This window comes from Cupressus sempervirens, chromosome 4, assembly GCF_028749045.1.
Source record: "Cupressus sempervirens isolate cs-2001-9-10 chromosome 4, ASM2874904v1, whole genome shotgun sequence".
Classification (NCBI taxonomy): domain Eukaryota; kingdom Viridiplantae; phylum Streptophyta; class Pinopsida; order Cupressales; family Cupressaceae; genus Cupressus; species Cupressus sempervirens.
In genome coordinates, this window is record NC_143121.1 from 684,046,088 (window position 1) to 684,068,220 (window position 22,133).

The 22,133-nt window shown below is 36.8% G+C and overlaps 1 protein-coding gene across 3 annotated transcripts in view; it reads right to left on the reverse strand.

Annotated features, from left to right (window-relative positions):
• Window positions 1-22,133, reverse strand: part of LOC149563107 (protein N-terminal asparagine amidohydrolase family protein) — a 244,334-nt gene that overhangs the window by 88,396 nt on the left and 133,805 nt on the right. For all 3 annotated transcript variants that reach the window (XM_089826531.1, XM_089826532.1, XM_089826533.1), the window contains exon 4: window positions 110-174. In XM_089826531.1, the coding sequence (XP_089682657.1) occupies window positions 110-174 (65 nt within the window). The remainder of the gene's footprint in view (window positions 1-109; window positions 175-22,133) is intronic.

A 22,133-nucleotide genomic window follows, 5' to 3' on the forward strand; every position in this document is an offset into this window, starting at 1 on the left:
GCTCTTCAATTAGACACCATGTAATTGTAAAAAGACTAAATAACCTAATGTCAATATGAACAGTAGGAAACCAACCCAAGAATTACCAATTATGATAATGGAAACTTACATTCTAGTTGTCCGGTTTGAAATCACTAGTCCCACGCATGTTGTTGCCTCATCAGTGCCAACTAACTACAATTCATGAAGACATTTTAACACAGATTTTTTCAAGAAACCATGCACAATAAGAACAGATCATTTGAGATACAAGAAAACTTTTAGTATACATGAAAAATAGAACAGCCAGCCTTAGATATATCATTGCAATTATATTTAGAAAAATCCCGAGAATTAAGGGGTTTGGGATAGTAAGGCCCTAAGAAAAAGCTTTGCTTTTGCAAAACTTTGCCAAAAATATGACTTTCCATTTAGATAATTAAAAACAGTAGTTTAATGCTTTTTAAACATGCTTACTTAGCTAAGTTCACTAGATTATTATCAGTTATAGTATGAAATATAGGCGTTCTTAAGAAATATCTACATATATATTTCTTTAAAGAATCACCAAGCATTGTGAGGAATGGGGTCATTAGGGCAAATGCAAATCATCAAACGTTGTGAGCATTTATTGTTCTCCACTAAACAATCTTGTATGTTAGTGCTAACATACATCATTTTTTGTTTCTTCCGCATCAAACAATCATAAATTGTCTTTTGTCTATGTGAAATGGAAGCTTCGCTAGCTTGAAGAATAAAGTGTTGGTAAATTTTAATGTCTAGAGTCTAGAATGACAAGATTTAAGTCACTCTATGTAATAACCCCAATAGGTTATAACTTCTTCAAACACCAAAAATCTTTATACTTCAGTTGTTTGACATTTTGTCAAACACTTTGCAAGCAAGCTCTGATACCACTGTAATGACCCTCCTCAAATCTGCTCTCAAAAAAATGCTAATGAAAGCTCAAGAAATTTCATCAAACAATTCACATGCAAGGGACGTATGACTGATATAGTATTTCAGCTGGCTTTAAATGACTCTTTTTCAATTTGCATCAATGAGAATCTTGTGCTAGAAGACTCCAAATGGACTACACAATGGCCTAACATGAGTGTGCTACTAATTTTGACAATATTCAGTGCATATATATGATCTAAGCATGAGAAATGAACACCTACAGCCAACTGGCATTTTTACAAACAGTTGGTATGCAAACTAACTAGCTGATAAATAATGAAATTGAATTGTTTAAATGACACCAGCAACTATTATCTTCTTAATTTGCAATGAAAATTCTTAATACAATGCTCATGAAATATGGCCAAGACTTTTGGCATTTACATGGATTACAAAATGATAATGCTGGTATAATGCACACTTACAGCTGAAACTTATAACACCCTAAAAAAAACAATACTAATAAAGGAACCTAGTTGTAGATGGTTATAATAATTTTCTTCAATACTTCCCCTTCTGCTTTGCTTTTCCGATTTGCTTTTTCGAACTGCTTTTTCGGACTACTTTTTCGGCCTGCTTTTTCAGTTCCGCTTTTTTGGACTGCTTTTTCGGCCTGCCTTTTCGGTTCCGCTTTTTCGGACTGCTTTTTCAAACTGCTACCCTTTTGAATCTCAAGACCATATCTTTCAATGGCCTCAAGATTTTCAGCTTGAAAGGATTTTGTCCTTCAAACTATTGAGATATAATCTTCAGAATATTACCTAATTTCTTTGATATTTCCAAGCATACTAAAAGAAGCTCTTCCCTTTCTTTTATAGTGTTCTCACAAGAGCTCAATCCTTCGTTTTCTCAATGCGGGATAAAACATCACTCCCTTTATGTAACTTATGTCTCCAATGTGTTATAAAATAAAGAGGACTCTTTTAATTTAAATATTTCCCACAAACTATAGTCTATGCATTAATAAAGTTAAATATTTAAATTTAACTTTATAAAATAGCTTTATTAATGCATAACAAATCTTATCAATGATAAACAAGTCTTCTTGTTGATTTTAAACAATTACCATCGACATACCGCTGCCACTGGATGTCCGACCATATCCAAGATGACTTACTATAAATAGTAAGTATGCCCAAAGTTGCCTCAAAACCCCTCAGAAAATCCTGCAACTGAAACTATCAAGGCCAAATGGCCTCTAAGTCCCTTTAATGTCCTGGTTAGCCTACGGGACTGTGGGAAAATAGGCTAACGACAACATCATACTATGAATGCTAAAAAGGGGACATTACAGTCCGCCCTTCCCAAAATTGCTTGTCCCCAAGCAATGGTCGAACAACAACCCAATCAATCCACCTGGATCCCAAATGTAGTCATGAACTATACTGCTGTCAGTCAACATAGGCTCCTGCAACAACCTTTGAAAATTAACCAAGAGGAATCCATAATCAAATTGGCGAATACAACTCACCCAAACTCCAAACTCAGGAACCCATGAGAAACAAGCTCTCGAAATATCAGAACCCAAGTAAAGTAGATAACCCAAACTGCCAACATAGTAAATACCATCAACACATCCCACTAGCCTATGTGGAATGTACAATACAATTTTGCAACAACGATGAATACTCCCGCATGAAACTGCACCAAATACAGAGAATCCACACACTGCACACCCACTGCAATTAACACAACTCTGCAGATCACCGATCACTGTCTCATAACAATAACACCCATGCACTGCTGATGGTGAATAGTCATTACACGGTAGATAGCAAAAACGAGAGCCCAAACCAAACTTGTCTGCCATCAACTCCTCAACACATGGATCAAAAGAAAACCGATGAACATATCCTACAGTATAATGCTGGTTAAAAGAACCAATCCCAGTCAAAGACTCATCCTGCAGACATGATACAACCAACTGTGACTGATCATCAGCTAAGTCAGAGGATGATATAGCCAAGAGTGCAGAATCAACAACAACATCACTAGTCTCTGTGCCCTCCAAGTCAAACATATCACAATGCTCAGCTGCAGCGCCCAACTCAGTGGAACCTACCTCCAATGGAAACAGACCAAATATGCCAATACTAGTGTCGTGGACAGATATATCCTCATCTCCACTACCTCTATCAACCTCGACCATGGACATCCGCGGATCACCAGACACCACAGCTTGTGACTGTACAAAATCTGGTAAAGACTGCAGTCGCTCTAACTCCATGGTCACCTTAGCCAAATGAAACTATGACTCCTCGAAAGCCAACTGTGTACTCTCAAGAATCTCAGAAGTCACCTCGAGCTGCTAAGTAAGCTCACTCACCTCATCTTCCTTGGCCAATAATGCTTCGTATGTTGTACTCCCCCACTCCATAAGATAATCTCTGTCGGCTACCAACTGCATATAATTTTGTCTCGGAATCCGAATAGCCCTCCCATTAAGAGTGGATCTTTGTCAAGGAAAGATAACTGCCTCCCTGCTCATCCCTAGTAGGAAAACCCTATCCATAAACTGCTAACAACTGACGAGTAGCATCGAAATGCTTGCAAGCGATAGAAATGTCTCGCTCACTAACTATCAACTAACTAGACACATGATTGTGCCAACTGGTCAAACTCCTATACTCTATCCCTAGTACACTGTCCAAAGGAGTAACCTCAGAATAGCTATCATCTATAATACTCAGATCCTGGGACTCTCCTTTAAACTCTGTCATCTCTGAGAAATCATCAACATGTGACCTGACTGTAAAAGAAAATCGAGTCCCTGCTATATGCGCTAACTCCCGAACTGAGCTCACCTCAAGACAAAGCTCGTCCACATATCTCTCAAAATCCTGGAGAGCCAACTGAATACACACCAAGGAATTCTAAGTATCCTCCAGCTCATGAGAAAGCCGATCAACCTCCTCCTCCTTCTTCAATGCATCTAAATAGATCCCTGCAAGATTAAGGAGATGATCGTGATCTAAAAGTAGGTGTATGTAACTTATCTTCATTGCCTCCATGCCTTCCTTGATCTGTTGTAAGTTGTCACAAGAAGAACCTGTTGTGACTCCTTTCTGTCTCTCTTGCAGTTGAATCATCCAAATGTGATTCTCAATCAATCCATGTATCCTATCATGATGAGATAAAGCCGTGACAATATTCTTGTCCCTTGTCTTCAGCTAGCTTGCCAAACCAAGTAAAGAGCTACTAGCCTCTATCTCATGTGAAGAAGCATCCAACTGTGCTTGATACTCATTTTCTGCAAAGTCCTAAATGCTCACTTTCTGATCAACTGTACTATCCTCAAACATCACAGTATCCTCAACTGTTGTAACTTCATCCAGCCCAACTATACTGGAATCACTATTTGTGTCAATCACACAATCCAGTGTGCCTGTGATATCACCTTCTGATGCTACTGGCTCAACCTGCACAACATCTGTAATACCTTCTGCCTGCGAAGATGATGCAAATAAACCATTACCTGAAGATGTGCTAATGTCTCCCTGTATCGAATCAGAATGTCTGTTAAACTCCTCATACAAGTTTCTGCCTGTCATAGGGAAAGCACAATCCTTAGGCCTATCAAAACGTTCAGTCAGTCTCTCCGTAAACTCTAAATATGAGGTAATGTGTGCATGACCCATAGGGACCATACCATGATGCCACCACTCGTGTGCTAACCCATCCAGGTGAATTGTTGCATACTTAATAGCTTCTTCCTCAGGCATAGGGTTCATTTGAAAGTATGTGTCAAGCTTTTGAACCCAAGCTCTTGCTGTAGACTTCCCCGAGCCATCATAATATGGTAATTGAAGTTTCCCTATTTTCTTCCGTAGCTCATAGCTCTGGTTCCTGTCATGTCCACATGGCAAATGTTTCATCTGCACATCCATATACTCCCTAAAGGTAATTGCAGCAGTAAAATCTCGACCTCCGGCTTCCCAATCTCTCCTTAACTAGTCCTATATATCAGTGATCTGGGGCCCTGGTACGGGCTACTCTGGGGCTCTAGGAGGAAATGTGGGAATCATGGGCCTTGAACTCACTATCCTAGTTTGCTGGGGTGCATGACCGAAATTATTCCCAACTTGTTCGCCTCCATTATGTGTCCCATCCTGATTATTCCCATTCTGATTGTTACCATTCTGATTATTTCCTCCACCTATGTTAGCGTTCAACCCCATTTGACGAGCCATCATCTGCATCATAAGCTCCAATCTCTGACTCTGTTCATGTGCTTTCTACTCTGCAAATCACTGTCCCTGTGCCAAGGTGTCTAATATCTGTAAGAATCTTTCCTTTCCCTAATCCGGACTGATATACATGTTGTCAAATATTTTTTTCTCTCTATCTGGCTATTCCAAATAAGACCTCCACAGGATGGCAGGACTTATAGCTCTAATACCACTGTAATAACCCCACTAGGTTATAACTTTTTCAAACACCAAAAATCTTTATACTTCAGTTGTTTGACATTTCGTCAAACACTTTGCAAGCAAGCTCTGATACCACTGTAATGACCTTCCTCAAATCTGCTGTCAAAAAAATGCTGATGAAAGCTCAAACAATTTCATCAAACAATTCACATGCAAGGGACGTATGACTGATATAGTATTTCAGTTGGCTTTAAATGACTCTTTCAATTTGCATCAATGAGAATCTTGTGCTAGAAGACTCCAAATGGACTACACAATGGCCTAACATGAGTGTGCTACTAATTTTGACAATATTCAATGCATATATATGATTTAAGCATGAGAAATGAACACCTACAGCCAACTAGCATTTTGGTATGCAAACTAACTAGCTGATAAATAATGATATTGAATTGCTTAAATGACACGAGCAACTATTATCTTCTTAATTTGCAATGAAAATTCTTAATACAATGCTCATGAAATATGGCCAAGACTTTTGGCATTTACATAGATTACAAAATGATAATGCTGGTATAATGCACACTTACAGCTGAAACTTATAACACCCTAAAAAAACAATACTAATAAAGGAACCTGGTTGTAGATGGCTGTAATAATTTTCTTCAATGCTGCCCCTTCTGCTTTGCTTTTCCAATTTGCTTTTTCGAACTGCTTTTTCGAACTGCTTTTTCAACCTGCTTTTTCGGTTCCGCTTTTTCGGACTGCTTTTTTGGCCTGCTTTTTCAATTTTGCTTTTTCGGACTGCTTTTTCGTATTTGCTTTTTCAGACTGCTACCCTTTTGAATCTCAAGACCATATCTTTCAATGGCCTCAAGATTTTCAGCTTGAAGGGATTTCGTCCTTCAAACTATTGAGATATAATCTTCAGAATATTACCCAATTTCTTTGATATTTCCAAGTATACTAAAAAGAAGCTCTTCCTTTTCTTTTATAGTGTTCTCACAAGAGCTCAATCCTTCGCTTTCTCAATGTGGGATAAAACATCACTCCCTTTATGTAACTTATGTCTCCAATGTGTTATAAAATAAAGGGGACTCTTTTAATTTAAATATTTCCCACAAACTATAGTCTATGCATTAATAAAGTTAAATATTTAAATTTAACTTTATAAAATAGCTTTATCAATGCATAACAAATCTTATCAATGATAAACAAGTCTTCTTGTCGATTTTAAACAATTACCATCGACATACCGCTGCCACTGGATGTCCGACCATATCCAAGATGACTTACTATAAATAGTAAGTATGCCCAAAGTTGCCTCAAAACCCCACAGAAAGACCTGCAACTGAAACTATCAAGGCCAAAGGGCCTCTAAGTCCCTTTAATGTCCTGGTTAGCCTACGGGACTGTGGAAAAATAGGCTAACGAAAACATCATGCTATGAATGCTAAAAAGGGGACATTACACTCTGCAATCACTAATTGTAAATTTGTTATTTCAAATATGTATGATTCATACCTAAGTTTCCAGTTCTGGTTTGGATCATGTATTTGAAAAAAAAAAATTGAAGTTGGATTCATTTTGAATGTCCTTGAATGTCCAAGGTTTGTCATCCTCTAAGGCATTATAACTTATGGATTGATTGTAATGTCCCCATTTTTGTTAGCATCAGAGTTTGAGAGATTAGCCTATTATTATGATTCTCATAGGCTAATTATTGTGGATAGAGGGTCTTTTGAGGTAGTGACTTGTCTTGGGAGGGTCTTGTTTTCTCCACAATTCAGTAAGCTACAAGTTGGTCTTCGTTTGGCTCAAATTGGACTTTGTTTGTGCTTATTTTGTGTACTTACTATTTGTGATAAGTTGGTGTTGATCGAGATGGACCCTTTCTATTTTTAAAAAGTGCATTTGGTCGCATGGAGAAATATTAGGTATACTCCTATTTCAGACGGCATAGTTAAATAATAAGTATTTAGGGAGTTATTATATATTTAGTCGCCAAATTATTATTAAATAATTAAATTGTTTATCATAAAGTTATTATTTAACTTTATAATTTCACTTAAGTTGAAGGTTGAGTTATCATTGGAAAGAGCTATTTATTAATTAGTTAAGCCAAGTCAAGTGAAAGAATCTAATGGAAGCTTCTAATTAATGTTGAGTGGTGAAGCTTCTTGAGTGAAATTACATTTCAGTAACAAAAAGGAATCTAGAGGTTATAAATACAAGCCCATTTGTTGAGAAAAGCATGATTGGATATTTTATTTGCTTTTGATGCCTTTGTGGCCCTTGCTGAAGTAAAAGGGTCTGAATTCTTTGTTCCATTGGATCTACAACTGAAGTATTGTAGATTCAAATCTGAGGATTCGTTGAAGGTTAGCTTGCAATTTGCTGCTATTATATAGCATTTTGCATATCTTGTACTGTTTTGCTACGGCTAAGAAGAGCTCTGTTGTTGAAGATAAATGGAATCACTTTACCTCAGCAGTGATTCGAAATCATTTCTCAGCTTCCCTTACTGTTATTATCTGTGGCTGGGAGTATTGCATTTATGGAGTTTTCATAATTCTGAGATTTATTTTTGAGAATTGCATTTGCAACTGTGATTGCAAATTGTTATTACTTCTCCACTGTTGCTGTTGTTTATAAGAAGTTAATTTATGTTGATGAGATCATAGAACTTGTTGGTTGCTGATGAATTAATAATTTAATACATATCTTCGATTTGTTCATGAGGAAGTCAAGAGTGTGCTTTTGAGAGGTTGTTGATCCTGTTAGTGGCAGTGTTTGGCTTTTCCCTACCTGTGACTTCCTGATAAGAGGCCTACAATACATATCAGAGGAGCTGCGTTTCATTACAGAGGACCTGTGCTACTGTATAAGGGACTGCATTTCATAAAGTGAGATCTGCATCAATTCTCCTGGGCATATATGTCCTGATCTGAAGCCTGCATTTATATATTGGAGGCTTGAGACTGCTGGATAGAGGTCTGTGGTCGCTATTGTGAACCTGCAATTCATTATTTTGGGCTTGTGTTTGTATTTGAGATAGCCACATTGGCTGTGGTGGCTTGGTCAATGAAATTCTGGGAGCTGGGAACTGTTAGAATATAAATCAACTTGAAAAAGGCTGCGTGGATTTAAAGAGATCATCAACGGGTCTTTAATCAGGTTCCTCATAATTATATTTGTGTTTGTAATTCCAATTGCCATAGCAATCAGATCTGAATTCAATAAAGGTGGACGTTAGTTAATGAAAGTTAAAGTTCAGCATTGAAGTTTCCCATAATCAGTTGCAATAGAAGTTATGATTTTTTGTGTTCAAACTATTTTAGAGTTCCATATATTTGTGTTATGAATGCAACTACAAAGAGATTTCTCATATTATTGAATTGGCTTGCAAAGTGTTTGTCAAAATGCCAAGTTTTCTAAATTTGTCAAGAAATTGAATTTGTCAAAGTTATAACCAGCTGAGGGATATTACAGTATTGTGGATCAGCTTCTAAAGGTTTGCATCTTCCATTTCTGTCATTCTTGTTGCTTGGAAGAAAGTGTGTCAAATTCTGAGATGTAATTTGATTCAATGCTGATGTAAATTGAATTGAGAGATAAATATGGAGTAGTTCAGTTTTTTTTTTAAGTTACATGGCATTGAATTAAGTTTGGTCATCATCAGTGTTGTTCAAAAATTACCTAATCTTGGTGAATGTGATTTAGCCATCCTTGGAGTTCTTTTCAGTAGTATTGGCATTGTATGCTAAATGTTTTGACGTAATGTTAAAACTCAGAAATATTAGTATTTGTTAGAGCTATAGCCAGGCAGGGTTATTACAATGGTATCAGAGCAATTTTCTGCCAGCTTGCAGGAACTAGGCTCAGTTTGATCAGTGTTTTATTTTGGAGATTTGGTTTTCAGCATCATAGATCGTGACAAGAGGTTTGGTATTTATTATAACCACAGATGGCATACTTCTTTGCCTAGGGATGGAGTAGTTGGATGTATTAGTGAATGAGCTGAATCAAAATCACAAAAGGATGACCCGACTGATTTTGGATCCGAAATTTGAGAAAAGCAAGATATTTATTTTTCGAAGAGTCAAATGTGATCATATAGTTACAGCTACAAATGTGCAAGACATTTCTTATGAGTCACCACATGAGTTGGGCACAGTTGAGGGGGAATGTGATGAGAATTCATGTCAGCTTAAGTCAGATGATGCAGTTGTTGGCATGAATTCCTAGGATAATGTATTTGATGGCAATGCAACAATAGTGGAAGTAGAAGCATGCGAAGATATTGTCATATCAGCAACCACTTTTCTGTCAGTCCATCCACTAGGAAAGAGTCTCGCAATGATGAGGTGAGTGTTGTCGAGATAGAGTCTTGTTATAGTTCAAATCAGCACAGTGGTGAGGTTCACTTCATGGAAAATCCTATGTTCAACATGGATGCAACATTGTCTTATGACAATCCAGTATTTGAGGTTGATGTTGATCACTCACCTAAGTGGAGTCGGACTCAGTTTTCACCATCTTCAGATTCAGTTCAGTTTTCTGTTGCGATAGTTGGTGATATTCCTGTGACAACATATTTTGACATGGCTTCACCTATTGTTGATACAATTGTCATGAGTGCTTATAGTTCTCCTATAGCTACATCTTTTTCAGGGATTGTTGGTGATGATCAGGATTCCATTCCAATATATATTATGTGGGTGGATACAGGGAAGAAAAGGATGCATAGATCTTCTATGGAATTGCCTTCTGGTGACATTCTGACTTCTAAATCATCAGCACAAGTTTTGGGTGCTATGTTGTAGGATATGTGGTTGGTCCTGATGATGTTGGTTTGCACGTGGTTCAGTGTCAACAAGGATGTCACGCACTTCTTCATTTGGATCCAGGTGGAGGTTGGAGTTCACTATGTTTCCGGATTGCTTGAGGACAAGCAATCTCAAGGAGGGAGAACTGTAATGTCCCCATTTTTGTCAGCATTGGAGTTTGAGAGATTAACCTATTATTGTGATCCTCATAGGCTAATCATTTTGGATAGAGGGTCTTTTGAGGCAATGGCTTGGCTTGGGAGGGTCTTGTCTTCTCCACAATTCAGTAAGCTACAGGTTGATCTTCATTTGGCTCAAACTGGACTTCGTTTGGGCTTAGTTTTGTGTACTTACTATTTGTGGTAAATTGGCGTTGATCGAGACGGACCCTTTCTATTTTTGGAAAGTGAATTTGGTCACATGAAGAAATATTAGGTATGACTCCTATTTCAGATGGCATATTTAAATGATGAGTATTTTGGGAGTTATTATATATTTAGTGGCCAAATTATTATTAATTAATTAAATGGCTTATTATAAAGTTATAATTTCACTTAAGTTGAAGGTTGAGCTATCATTGGAAAGAGTCATTTATTAATTAGTTAAGCCAAGTCAAGTGAGAGAATCTAATGGTAGCTTCTAATTAATGTTGTACAGTGAAACTTCTTGAGTGAAGTTACATTTTGACAACAAAAAGGAATCTGGAGGTTATAAATACAAACCCATTTGTTGAGAAAAACATGCTTGGATATTTTATTTGTTTTTTATGCCTTTGTGGCTTTTTCTGAGTTCTGATATTTTGTGGCCCTTACTGAAGTATAAAGGTTGAGTTTGAGAAGTTCTTGGCAATTGTATTGAAGTATACAATTGGCCAACATCTCCTACTATATTTGTTGTAGCTAAGGAGAATAATCTTGATTATTATATACTTATTGAAGTATGTGGCTAAGAGTTTGGAGCTATAGAATTGAGCATCGATCCTGCAGCTGAAGTATTGTAGATCAATTTCTAAAGGTTTGCAACTTCCATTTTTGTCATTATTGTTGCTTGGAAGAAATGTGAGAAATTCTGAGATGTAATTTGATTCAATGCTGATGTAAATTGAATTGAGAGATAAATATGCAGTAGTTCAGTTTTTTTTTAAGTTACATGGCATAGTAAATCAAATGCAAATCTATCATTGCCATTGAATTAAGTTTGGTCATCATCAATGTTGTTCGAAAATTGCCTAATCTTGGTGAATGTGATTTAGTCAGCCTTGGAATTCTTTTCAATAGTATTGGCATTGTATGCTAAATGTTTTGACGTAATATTAAAAGTCAGAAATATTAGTATTTGTTAGAGCCATAGCCAAGCAAGGTTATTACAATGATGACAACACCATGAACAAGAATATAGCAAGGGATCGCCAAGGAATGTTCAATGAGAAATTTTGAGAACACTGTCTTGGGGAAATTTTGCATCTTCAGAAATCTCCCCAACCAACTATCATTCTTTATTAATCACAATAACCATCCTACCTCTCCAAAAAAAATTGAGAGAGATAGTGACACAAAATTAGAAATAAAAAATAAAAATAAAAATAATAAATGGTTTTGGATTGAGATGAGATTAACATTTGCCTCAACTTTGCAAAATGATTGGTTTTAAATTGAGATGAATTTTGTTTATTATCAATGTGATTTTTTTTCCAATTTTTTTTTCACAAGCTTAATACTCCTCTTTTGTATTGCAAGCTGAATTCAAGAAGGGCTGAATTGAAATTCATCCTTACGAAATCTTGGAAAATCAGAGCATTGTTGGTGCACATACCCTCCATCGTCACATGAATTCAAGGAGAAGCTAGAGGGTAAGGTGATGATCAAGGCCTCAAAACTTCAAGTGGGTACCAAAACAAGATGGCTCAATCCCAAGAACTCAAGTGCGAAGGAAGGATTCATAGTGAAGCTATCTAACCGCAAAATCAAGTCAAAATCAAGAGGAAACTCAAATAAAGCACACAGGATCCAGCTTCATGAGGAAATATCCAATGAAAATCAAGAAAGATCAAGTTCACAAGTTCATAAAGATGCAAGTGGTTCAAGTCAATTCCATGAGGAAATTTCGAAGGATGGAGAAAATCACAAGTGTAGAAAGGTACTCTACAAGACAAGACTCCAAGCACACGATAAGGATGATGAAGTGGCAATTCTTTGCCTCTTCCAATTAGAAAATTCAGTTTCAAGCACAGCCAATCACAACATGCCAAGTGTCCCATTTTCTCATTGGCTATCAAAATCAATGTAATTTTCTTATTGGGCCATAAATTAGTGCCTTCAAGTAATTAGTTGTAAATTGGGCAACCCTAATTAGGGTTTGTGGGAAAAAATCTTGACCCTTGATCTTGAATTGATCTTGGCCCTTCATTGTAATTGGGCATTTATAAAAGGCCAAGGCCTTCTCATTTGTAATTCAAAGATGAGAGGAGATTAGCTTAGAGATTGGAGGTAGTAGAGAGCTAGGAGATTGCAATAGGATAGCTAAGGGAGAGACTTGATGAAGTTGTTGCTATAATACTTGTCAAAGTAATTGATAAATCATTGTTGGTCTTATTAAAGCCTGAAATTCGCACCCTACCAAATTCACAAAACTGAACTGGAAATTTCAGTTGACATTGAATCACTCATAGGCGGTGGCTTTTCCTATTAAATTGAGTGAGTCTTCGGGTTATGGGCCAGCTCCTTATGATAATTACCTAAGCTCTGAATAATGAAAACAAACTAGACTTGAGGGGAAAAGGGAAAGAGATGCAGAAAAAAAACTTTAAAAAATGAACCTAAGCTAACAGGTGATATGCCAAAACTTGTGAATGTTGTAAGATCCTCCTCGTGGACAAAACACTTCAATCCTATACATGTTTGCATAAATGTTTCACTGTAAGGTCCTGAACATGAGAGTTAGGGAAAAGAAGACATTTGCATAACTATCTCAAAGTAGAAGATGTGAACTATAACCTGCAAACAAAGTACACCCCTATAACTAGGTAAGAGATGAGACAAGATAACAAGGAATCCTAAGATTCACTTCCTACCTCATCAATCATGTATTCACACAAAGATGCAAAAAGAAAAGAAGGCTAGATTTTAGGAAGATTTTGCCACAAAAATGATTCAGTCCAATATATATTCAAAATCCAAAATTGAGTTACAGAAAGATATAAGAAATACACTTAGGACAAGAAAAATGTCACAAAGTATCTCCTCTGCATAATCAGAACTGAAATAATAATGAGTTCCAAAACTCCCTAAGTACACTACTCCACACCTTGGGTCGGATGCAAGAAAATAGCCACAGAAAGAGGGTCAACTATTACATCCCAATTTTTGACCCAACTTAAAATGTTCATATAGGCATCGAGGTTTCACGTGAAGTCAGTTGACAGTTATAAATTGTTATGATCATGTGAAATAGTAAGATGGTTAATCATTATAATTTCATATGAAGATGACATGTTAGTTAATAATTATGATGCTATTATATGATAATCTTGAAATCATAGAGAATTGGTTATTCATCATGGGAAGTAGAATGGTGGTTAGCCATTATGATGATTTATGAATAGTAACATGTTATGGTAAACTGTTATTATATTGAGGATTATGATATAATCATGGAGAATTCCCTACAGGAGCACATCGAAGGGATGGAAGTATTGTCAAAAAACAATTGGGCATAGGGGCACCACCATCACTGGGCAAATAGGTATGATTCTTGAATCATCATTGCTAAGGGTAAACAACTAGGCAAACAAGAGTATACGTTGAACAATACCATGAGCTACTTGGTCAAACATATAAAATATGTAGCTATCATTATCAAAATTCACATTCAGAACCATTACCTTTTCTGTTCTATGATGGCATCTCCATTTTTTCTTCGTCATCATATATATATATATGATGCCACCATGATATTAAATATCTAGTTCATCTCTAGTAACATATGTACAAATATATACATGCATATATGTTGAGAGGATATGAGGTTAGAATAGATCATAATCCTCCGAATTACGCACGTAAATAGATATATGTATTTTAATAGATACAGCCTTGGACATAATAATAACATGATGGCATCATTTTGAAATAAATATATATATATGCATATATATAAATATAATTTTGGATTTCTCTTCTTTTAATAACTCTTCAAAAGAGCCCATTGATAATTGTTTTAAAATTATAAAATCTCTATAAGAGATGTTGAATATATTTGGCACCTCTTCCTTTTAATTGGCGAATTCAAGAAAACCAAGAATCTTGTTCTTTTAAAACTATCATGGCATTATATTTAAAACTTCTCTCATTGTCGAGGACGGAATTCAGCTTTTATTCCCTCTTGGCTTCTATACACTAAAGTATCGAACTTCATCTATCTCACGGTTCTTACAAACCAGATTGCTAGTATTGTTCTCTATTGTTTGGATGGCTTGAGCCGAAGAATGGCAAGACTTCCTCAGCCTCACTGATCAACAATCAGCTTATGTTTACTTCCATTTCTTCTTATTCAAAAATCGATTCCAGTAACTTTCTTGATAAGTCTAAATCTGACATTATTCCTCAACCATTTTATGTTCAATGTTACAAGCAAAGTATAAGTACTCGACTCATGCCTATCAGCTTTTATTCTTTCTTTCTTCATGATTAAATGCCAACTATTTAGAATCTAAATGAGTCGGAATGCACAAGCATGACTCTCATAAAGAACAGATCTATGTATGTTTGTGAAACATCTTAATTTTATGTATGCAAACCGTTTCTTGCAAAAAACCAAGTTTGAAACCATTTGCTATTAAAAAACGTGGTCTCTTGCTGCTATCTCACAAGTCGTTTTTTCTATTGAGAGGCAAAAATGTGTTCATTGGAAGCAAACAAAAGGATTAAACCAGAAAAACGATTTCCCCTTGAGCAAAAATAATGTCAAAAAGCCCCAAATCTGGGTGTTTTTCATCAAAACATGCCCTCAAATTGTCATAAAATACACCATTTCTTGCATAGATTTGAATGCCAAATGGAACACAGAGATTAAACCAACAAAGCCTGTTGAATTGGGGAGTTTCGATAAAAACAAAAACATTATATGTATTCCGGAATTGATGAATTACAGAAACATAGATGATGAACTGAATCGTGTATAAGATGTGTACAAAGATGATGACTTTAATGGTAAGAATGTACTGCCCCATGTCCAAGGTCGCATTTGTTGTTTAGAAGTAACTCACACAGTGGCAAGAAATACCCGCACTCTTGGTAGCCTCTCTTATGGCATCGAGACAATACTTAGGTACCAACACAAAAATGAAATGTCCATATCCGAAAGATATCTATGAAACCCAATGTGGATTTCAAAGAGAACAAAAGATTAAAATTATTATGGTGCTTAAAGAGATCAAAATATCATTGTGCAAAAAGCTGTGATTATTTTTAAAGACGAGAATTAAGTAAAGTCATGTTAAAGAACCCAATTAAGTGCCAAACAAAAAGATATGACCATTCGTAAAAAGTCACATATTACTTTTGAGATATGTATATAGAGGAATAATTCATTTGAAAAAGAAGTGTGAGTAGAAGAAAATATAGAGCAAGTGCAATGCAGAATAAAAAAATGTATAATCAGATTTTAATCTGAATTATATATTTATCAGAGAGAGAATGAAAGTGTGTATTTAGAAGAATATAAGTGAAGTGTAAGATGAAAAGGGAGTATTACAATGATATATCTGGGATAAGTCAGTGATATGTTAGTAAAGTAAAAAGAAAAATATATATTTAATTGTAAGTATGATATAGAAGGAAGAATTATAGAGAAGGGAAAGCATTCAGACTTACAAAGAAAATTAAAGATACACCATCAATTGAAGACGAGCAACATAAGCAAGGTAGAAAAGAAGTTTGTGTGTAGTGGGTTGGTGCTCACAAAGACAAACAAAGGGAGTTGGAGCTTCCACTAGGTCGATGCCTATGAAGAGTGGGAGTTGGAGCTTCCAGTGAGTCAATGCTCATAAACATAGAGGTCATAGCCTACAAATCATTGTAAAAGATCAAGTTTATATAAAAAGCATTTATTGTCGTGGTTTTCTCCTGCATTGGGTTTTGACGTAAATCATTGTGTTAATGTGTTCATGTACATAATTGTTCATTTCAGCATTTGAAGTTAATTGTTTGGATAAAAGCTTTAAATTGGTGAATTTTTTATTATACTAATTCACCCACCCCCATCTCAGTATAATCGTGTGCTCTTCAGGTTTATCAATATCACCATTTACAACTTTAGATAGAAGTGTAGTTAGAGGTTTCATCTTGCCCATTACTCGCTCCACAGGTAAGTGGATTCTTTTCTGAAAGTTATGATGCAAGAGCATCATGGGTTTGCTCGATGACTACTTTGGAGTTCACGGAGGAATGCTTGGTAATTGCTTAGAAGTGTTATTGGGTGTTCACCAAACGTGCTTGGTTAAGCTTGGGCTCGAGCTCGGTCATCTTTAGATAGTTCTCAGTTGAAAGGTATGTGGCTTCACTGACAAACTCGGTGGTTGAATGGACTTGGCGATCCTGGAGGTGCTCAGTCATCGAAGGCGCTCAGCAATACTTATGGGAACTCAACATACACTAGGAGCAAAATCATGCTTGGTTGCAGTGTTGACCGAGTAGCTCAATCAATGAAGGGGCTCGGTTGCTAGTGGACTCAGCTATGCTTGTGTGAGCTTAGTTATGCTTGGTGGATTTGCTAATACTCAGAAGTGATTCTTCTAATGCTCGATCATGTCTTGGTCCTATTTTAACCAAGTTGTCTATGTTTGATTTCTAGTGTGAGCTGACCTGGGCATTTAATTTGGTTGTATATATTTACTTTCTATTGTGAGCCTACTTGTGGCTTAAATGTGCATTTAATGCAAGGGTTTATCTAATTTGTAACATACTAGGCCGACCTGTAGCTTAGTTGGGTATAAGTAGGGGGTCTTGTGGAGTCTTAAGTAATAATCATCTAGCTTGGAGAAGAGGATGAAATAGAGTGAACTATGAGAAGGGCTGGTAGCTAAGGCTTGGGAAACAAGGAGTTTGCTTGGTGGGCTTGCGAGCACAAGTTTAGATCTTCCTTGGAGGTTTCTACCAAAGTGTGGATCTAGACTAGCTAGGGTTTGGGTTGGGTCTTGAGGGATCTTGCAGAACTGTTTTTGTAATTGCTATTGTATTTGGCCAAAACATAGAAGGCCTTACAGTTGGGCACATTGAATGTAAACAATTATTTTATGAATAAAATGTTGTAATTGGTATAAGATCTTGCATTGTTGTTGTGTTTCCCCTGTGTTGTTATTTGTTGGGGGCTAGGACATATCATTTAGGGATTTTCCTACTTGCACTGCATCAGATGGTATCAGAGCGAAGGTTTTCCTGAGCGTGTAGATAGATTGCCGAAGTTGAGGCAGTTTGCACCAAGACTTGGGGTGAAGATTATCTAATCATGATTGGATCTGATCAATTTTGTGGTGGATTTTTCCCTCTGAAGTCCTAGATATCTTTGTTGTGAGGTGGCAGATCATGGTTTTGACTTACAACTGCAGAGGACTTGCAGATGGATCAATGGTTGCAAAGATGGAAATTTGATCTTGTTGACTGAAAGTTTGATCTAGTTGGTGATTCCTAAGAGTGTGGATTTGTTGCAGAGGGTTTGGGAAGATTTTGGAAGATGTCTCCAAGAAGATTGGACCCTGGGATTATTGTGAATCTCCGTGATGTGGTGGAGAAGAACATTTCAGAGATGTCTGCTCAGTTTGGAGCTAGATTGACCGCTCGAGTGAAGGAAGGGTTGGTTGAGTTTCACAGAGATTTGTGGAGCTGGAATCTACTGATCCCAAAGAGAGTTCTCCGGTTGGTTAGAAGAGTTGTTCAAGAGAGAAGATGGCATGGCAAGATCAAGGAAGAGGTTGGTTTTGTTGATCAATTTGTGGAATCTGATGTGAAACCTGTACAGCAACTTGTGGTTGTTGTTGAAGAGGTTCCTAACCTTGTTGATGTTGGGATGAAGATGTTGGTAGTGGGCTAGCGTCCCTCGCAAGATTCGTGACATGGCTTAACCGCCTCCTATGGTTCAATAAGACTATTTGTTGTATCGAGCATTGACAAGTTGATCTTTTGGTGCAACAGCAACCCTGTCCTTTCTGACAATTAGTATCAGAGCTTGGTCATAGGTTTGAATCTCACAGACCACAACGAGTAACGCTGGGAGGGGGATTATTGGCAATGGGCCAATGTCCAAGCAAGACTCGCGACATGGCTTAATTGTATCTTATGGTTTTATAAGACTATTTGTTGTATCGAGCATTAACAGGTTGATCTTTTGGAGTAACGGCAACCCTGTCCTTTCTAACAGAAGATTTGTTTTCATGATCAATTGGTCAAGTCTGACATGGAAATTGTAGAGCACTTGGTCGTGGATAATCATGTTGTTGTGGATGTGGAGTTGGATTTTGCTGATGTGGTTAGGGATCTATAGGATAGTGTAGATTTGTATGTTCTTGATTTCCTGATAGTTGACATGGCTGAGGATTTACATGTTGCTAACATGGAGTACATGTTTGAGGATATTGCGATTGCTAGTTGTGATCAGTTTCAAGGATTCATGGTAAAGCACTATGTTCAGTTTGTTCCTGGGAGTGAGCATGTTGATTGGGTTGTTGAGATTTATTCGATTATGATGTTTGAGTGTATAAAACATATATGGTTGATTTGCAAATTGATTTTCTTGTCCTTGTTGGAGCGGGAGTTTTTGGTGAAGATGAAGATTGGATCGGATCTTTCTTTGGGCATCAAAGTGTGGGACACACTTTTCTATTTACCTGGGGAGTCTGATGCAAGAGCGTCGTGGGTTTGCTCGGTGACTACTTTGGAGTTCATGGAGGAAAGCTTAGTAGTTGCTTTGAAGTGTTATTGGGTGTTCATCGAACCTGCTCAGTTAATCTTGAGTTGAAAGGTATGAGGTTTCATCGACGAACTTGGTGGCTGAATGGACTCGGCGATCCTGGAGGTGCTCATTCATCAAAGGCGCTCAGTGATGCTTATGTGAACTCGGCATACACTGGGAGCTCGGTGATGCTTGGTTACATGTTGACCGAGTAGCTCAGTCAATAAAGGGGCCCAGTTGCTGGTGGACTCGGCACATACTGGTGCTCGGCTATGCTTGTGTGAGCTCGGTTATGCATGGTGGATTTGTTGATACTCGAAAATGGTTCTTCTGATGCTCAGTCATGTCTTGGTCCTATTTTAACCAAGTTGTCTGTGTTCAGTTTCTAGTGTGAGCCGACCTGGGCATTTAATTTTGTTGTATGTATTTAATTTTTGTTGTGAGCTGACTTATGGCTTAATTATGCATTTAATGCAAGGGTTTATTTAATTTGTAACATACTAGGCCGACTTATGGCTTAGTTGGGTATAAGTAGGGGTTCTTGTGAAGTCTTAAGCAATAATCATCTAGCTTGGAGAAGAGGATGAAATAGAGGAGCCAACTTTGAGAAAGGCTAGTAGCTAAGGCTTGGGAAACAAGGAGATTGCTTGGTGGGCTTGCAAGCACAAGTTTAGATCTTCCTTGAAGGTTTCTACCAAAGTGTGGATTTGGACTAGCTAGGGTTTGGGTTGGATCTTGAGGGATCTTGCAAAACTGTTTTTGTAATTACTATTGTATTTGGCCAAAACCTGGAAGCCCTTACAATCAAACACATTGCATGTAAATAGTTATTTTATAAATAAAGTGTTGTAATTGGTATCAGATCTTGCATTGTTGTTTTGTTTCTGCTATGTGGTTATTTGTTGGGGGCTAGGACATCTCCTTTAGGGATTCTCCTGCTTGCACTATGTCAAGAGGAAAGAATATTGGCAATACCCTTTCAAAATCTCTCAACTTCTTGCTTACCTTGGGTTGATACAAGGAACGATGAGAAGGGGGAGCCTTCCCTTTAATATAAGAGAGACTCTATCTCACATGCTGCGGCTGGTCTACTTATTTTGTGACTGAATTTTACCCAAACTATCAGTTGCAAAATATCCACCCAACAATATGGTTGATATATATTTTTGGTATTGTACAAATTCAAAGTACAAGACACTCTTGATAGTTACAACAAGCAGTAGTTAGAACTAAGCTAATTTACTCAGTAGGTCACCTCCCCCAATTTTGTAATTATTTATATTTATGGGGGTTAATTAGTTTCTTTTGTTCATATGCTGAATACTCTGTTCTGTTTATGTTGACTGAACTATATTAATACAAAAAACTATTGTAAACATTGTCTTGTGTAACTTATCTTTATTTAACTTGATAACTCTAGACTATATCAAATCACATGATAAACATCTAAACCAACTCCACTAGCATTATTAAAATTGCATTTGGCTTTGTCGGTGCTCATCGCTTGCTTAAAATAGTAAGTATAGGGTTTTATGTACTTTACAACCATCTGAACAAGAAATTACTACTGTCATCACCTCCAAGATTCCCTAAACCTATTCATTATCCTATGAGCATCTCATAAATAGGCTAATGGTCCCTCCATGACACACTAACGTAGAAAGGGGACATTACACTCAGTGCATCCGTTTATTTTTTATTTGCCTTCAAAAAGTCTTTTAGGCTTTGTTTATACAAACATTTTTTGAAGTCGCTTGGACATTTGGGCCATTCTTACTATTTATGGTAAGTTATTTAGATGGTCAAAGGGCACTACGATTATACTAGTAGTTGCCAAGATCAATTATCGGTCTGATATTTGACATTTAATGAAGTTCAATGATTTAATTTAATTAATTAAACTGTAATCTAGAAATAACTTTTACATAATTAATTAAATTAAATATCTCTATGATTAAATGGGATAGAAGGGGGTCAAGTATGCATTTTATAAAGTAATGTCATAGAATATCTTTTTTTGCCAAATGGGATGCCAGCTTTGGACATATTATAAAGAAACAAAATCATCAAATATTTTATTATTTAAAAAATCCAAATGAGGCATTTCTTTTTGGTGTACATATAAAAAGCACACTTAATGCATTTTCATTTATTATTTGATCATTTGCAAATTGTTGAAGCGTTTTGGAGAACAAGGGATTTCTGCTGAAGATCCAGACTTCTGAGAACAAAAATTATCAGGAGGAATAGTGCTCGCAGGTGTGAGATATCATCCAAGGGTACTCAGTTGATGATCTCATCCAAAGATTTTACTCGTGCTTATTTGAACTCAGATTTTAAAGTGTTGGCAGCTTTATAGGGTTTATCAGGCATTCAAAGATTGACTGAAGGCAGATCAGGTGGTTTATTTGCAGGTAGGAAAGTTGATCAATCTACAGGGTTTGATAAACAAATTTATGAAGTCTAAGGGTGAAACCCTCATTTTTGCTCATATCTCCTAGGGCATCACCTATATTGTTATGGGTATCTTTGCATATGTATGAATTCTCATAGTTGAGTGATGGAGATAAATATTTAATATGCAGATTTAAAGTGCTGCTTGAATTTATTTTGCAATTGTTAGGAAAATATTGGGATGCCATTCTTGGCACGCTAATGTAATTTAAAGTTGTTTGCTACATGAAGAATCGTTGATGAAGTCTATTTGCAGCATAGTAACACGAGGACGCATCCCCCCCCCCCTTTTTGCCCCACATCCCAAAGACTTCAACGCACCGGGGACTTGGGGACTCCGTTCCCCCGTCCCCAGCGGCACCACCAGATTCCGCCACCTCCACCGAGGATGGAGGACATCCAATGTTGACTATTTGCAGATTCGACTATTTATGTTTAGTGTTTGATGTTCCAATTCAATGCAATGTTCTAGTATTTACTCTTTTAAATCTTTATATCTTACATTGCAATACATAATTTTCTAACTAGCATTTTAAGTACCATATATATATATATATATATATATATATATATACACACCCCTCCTCCTGTCCCCCAC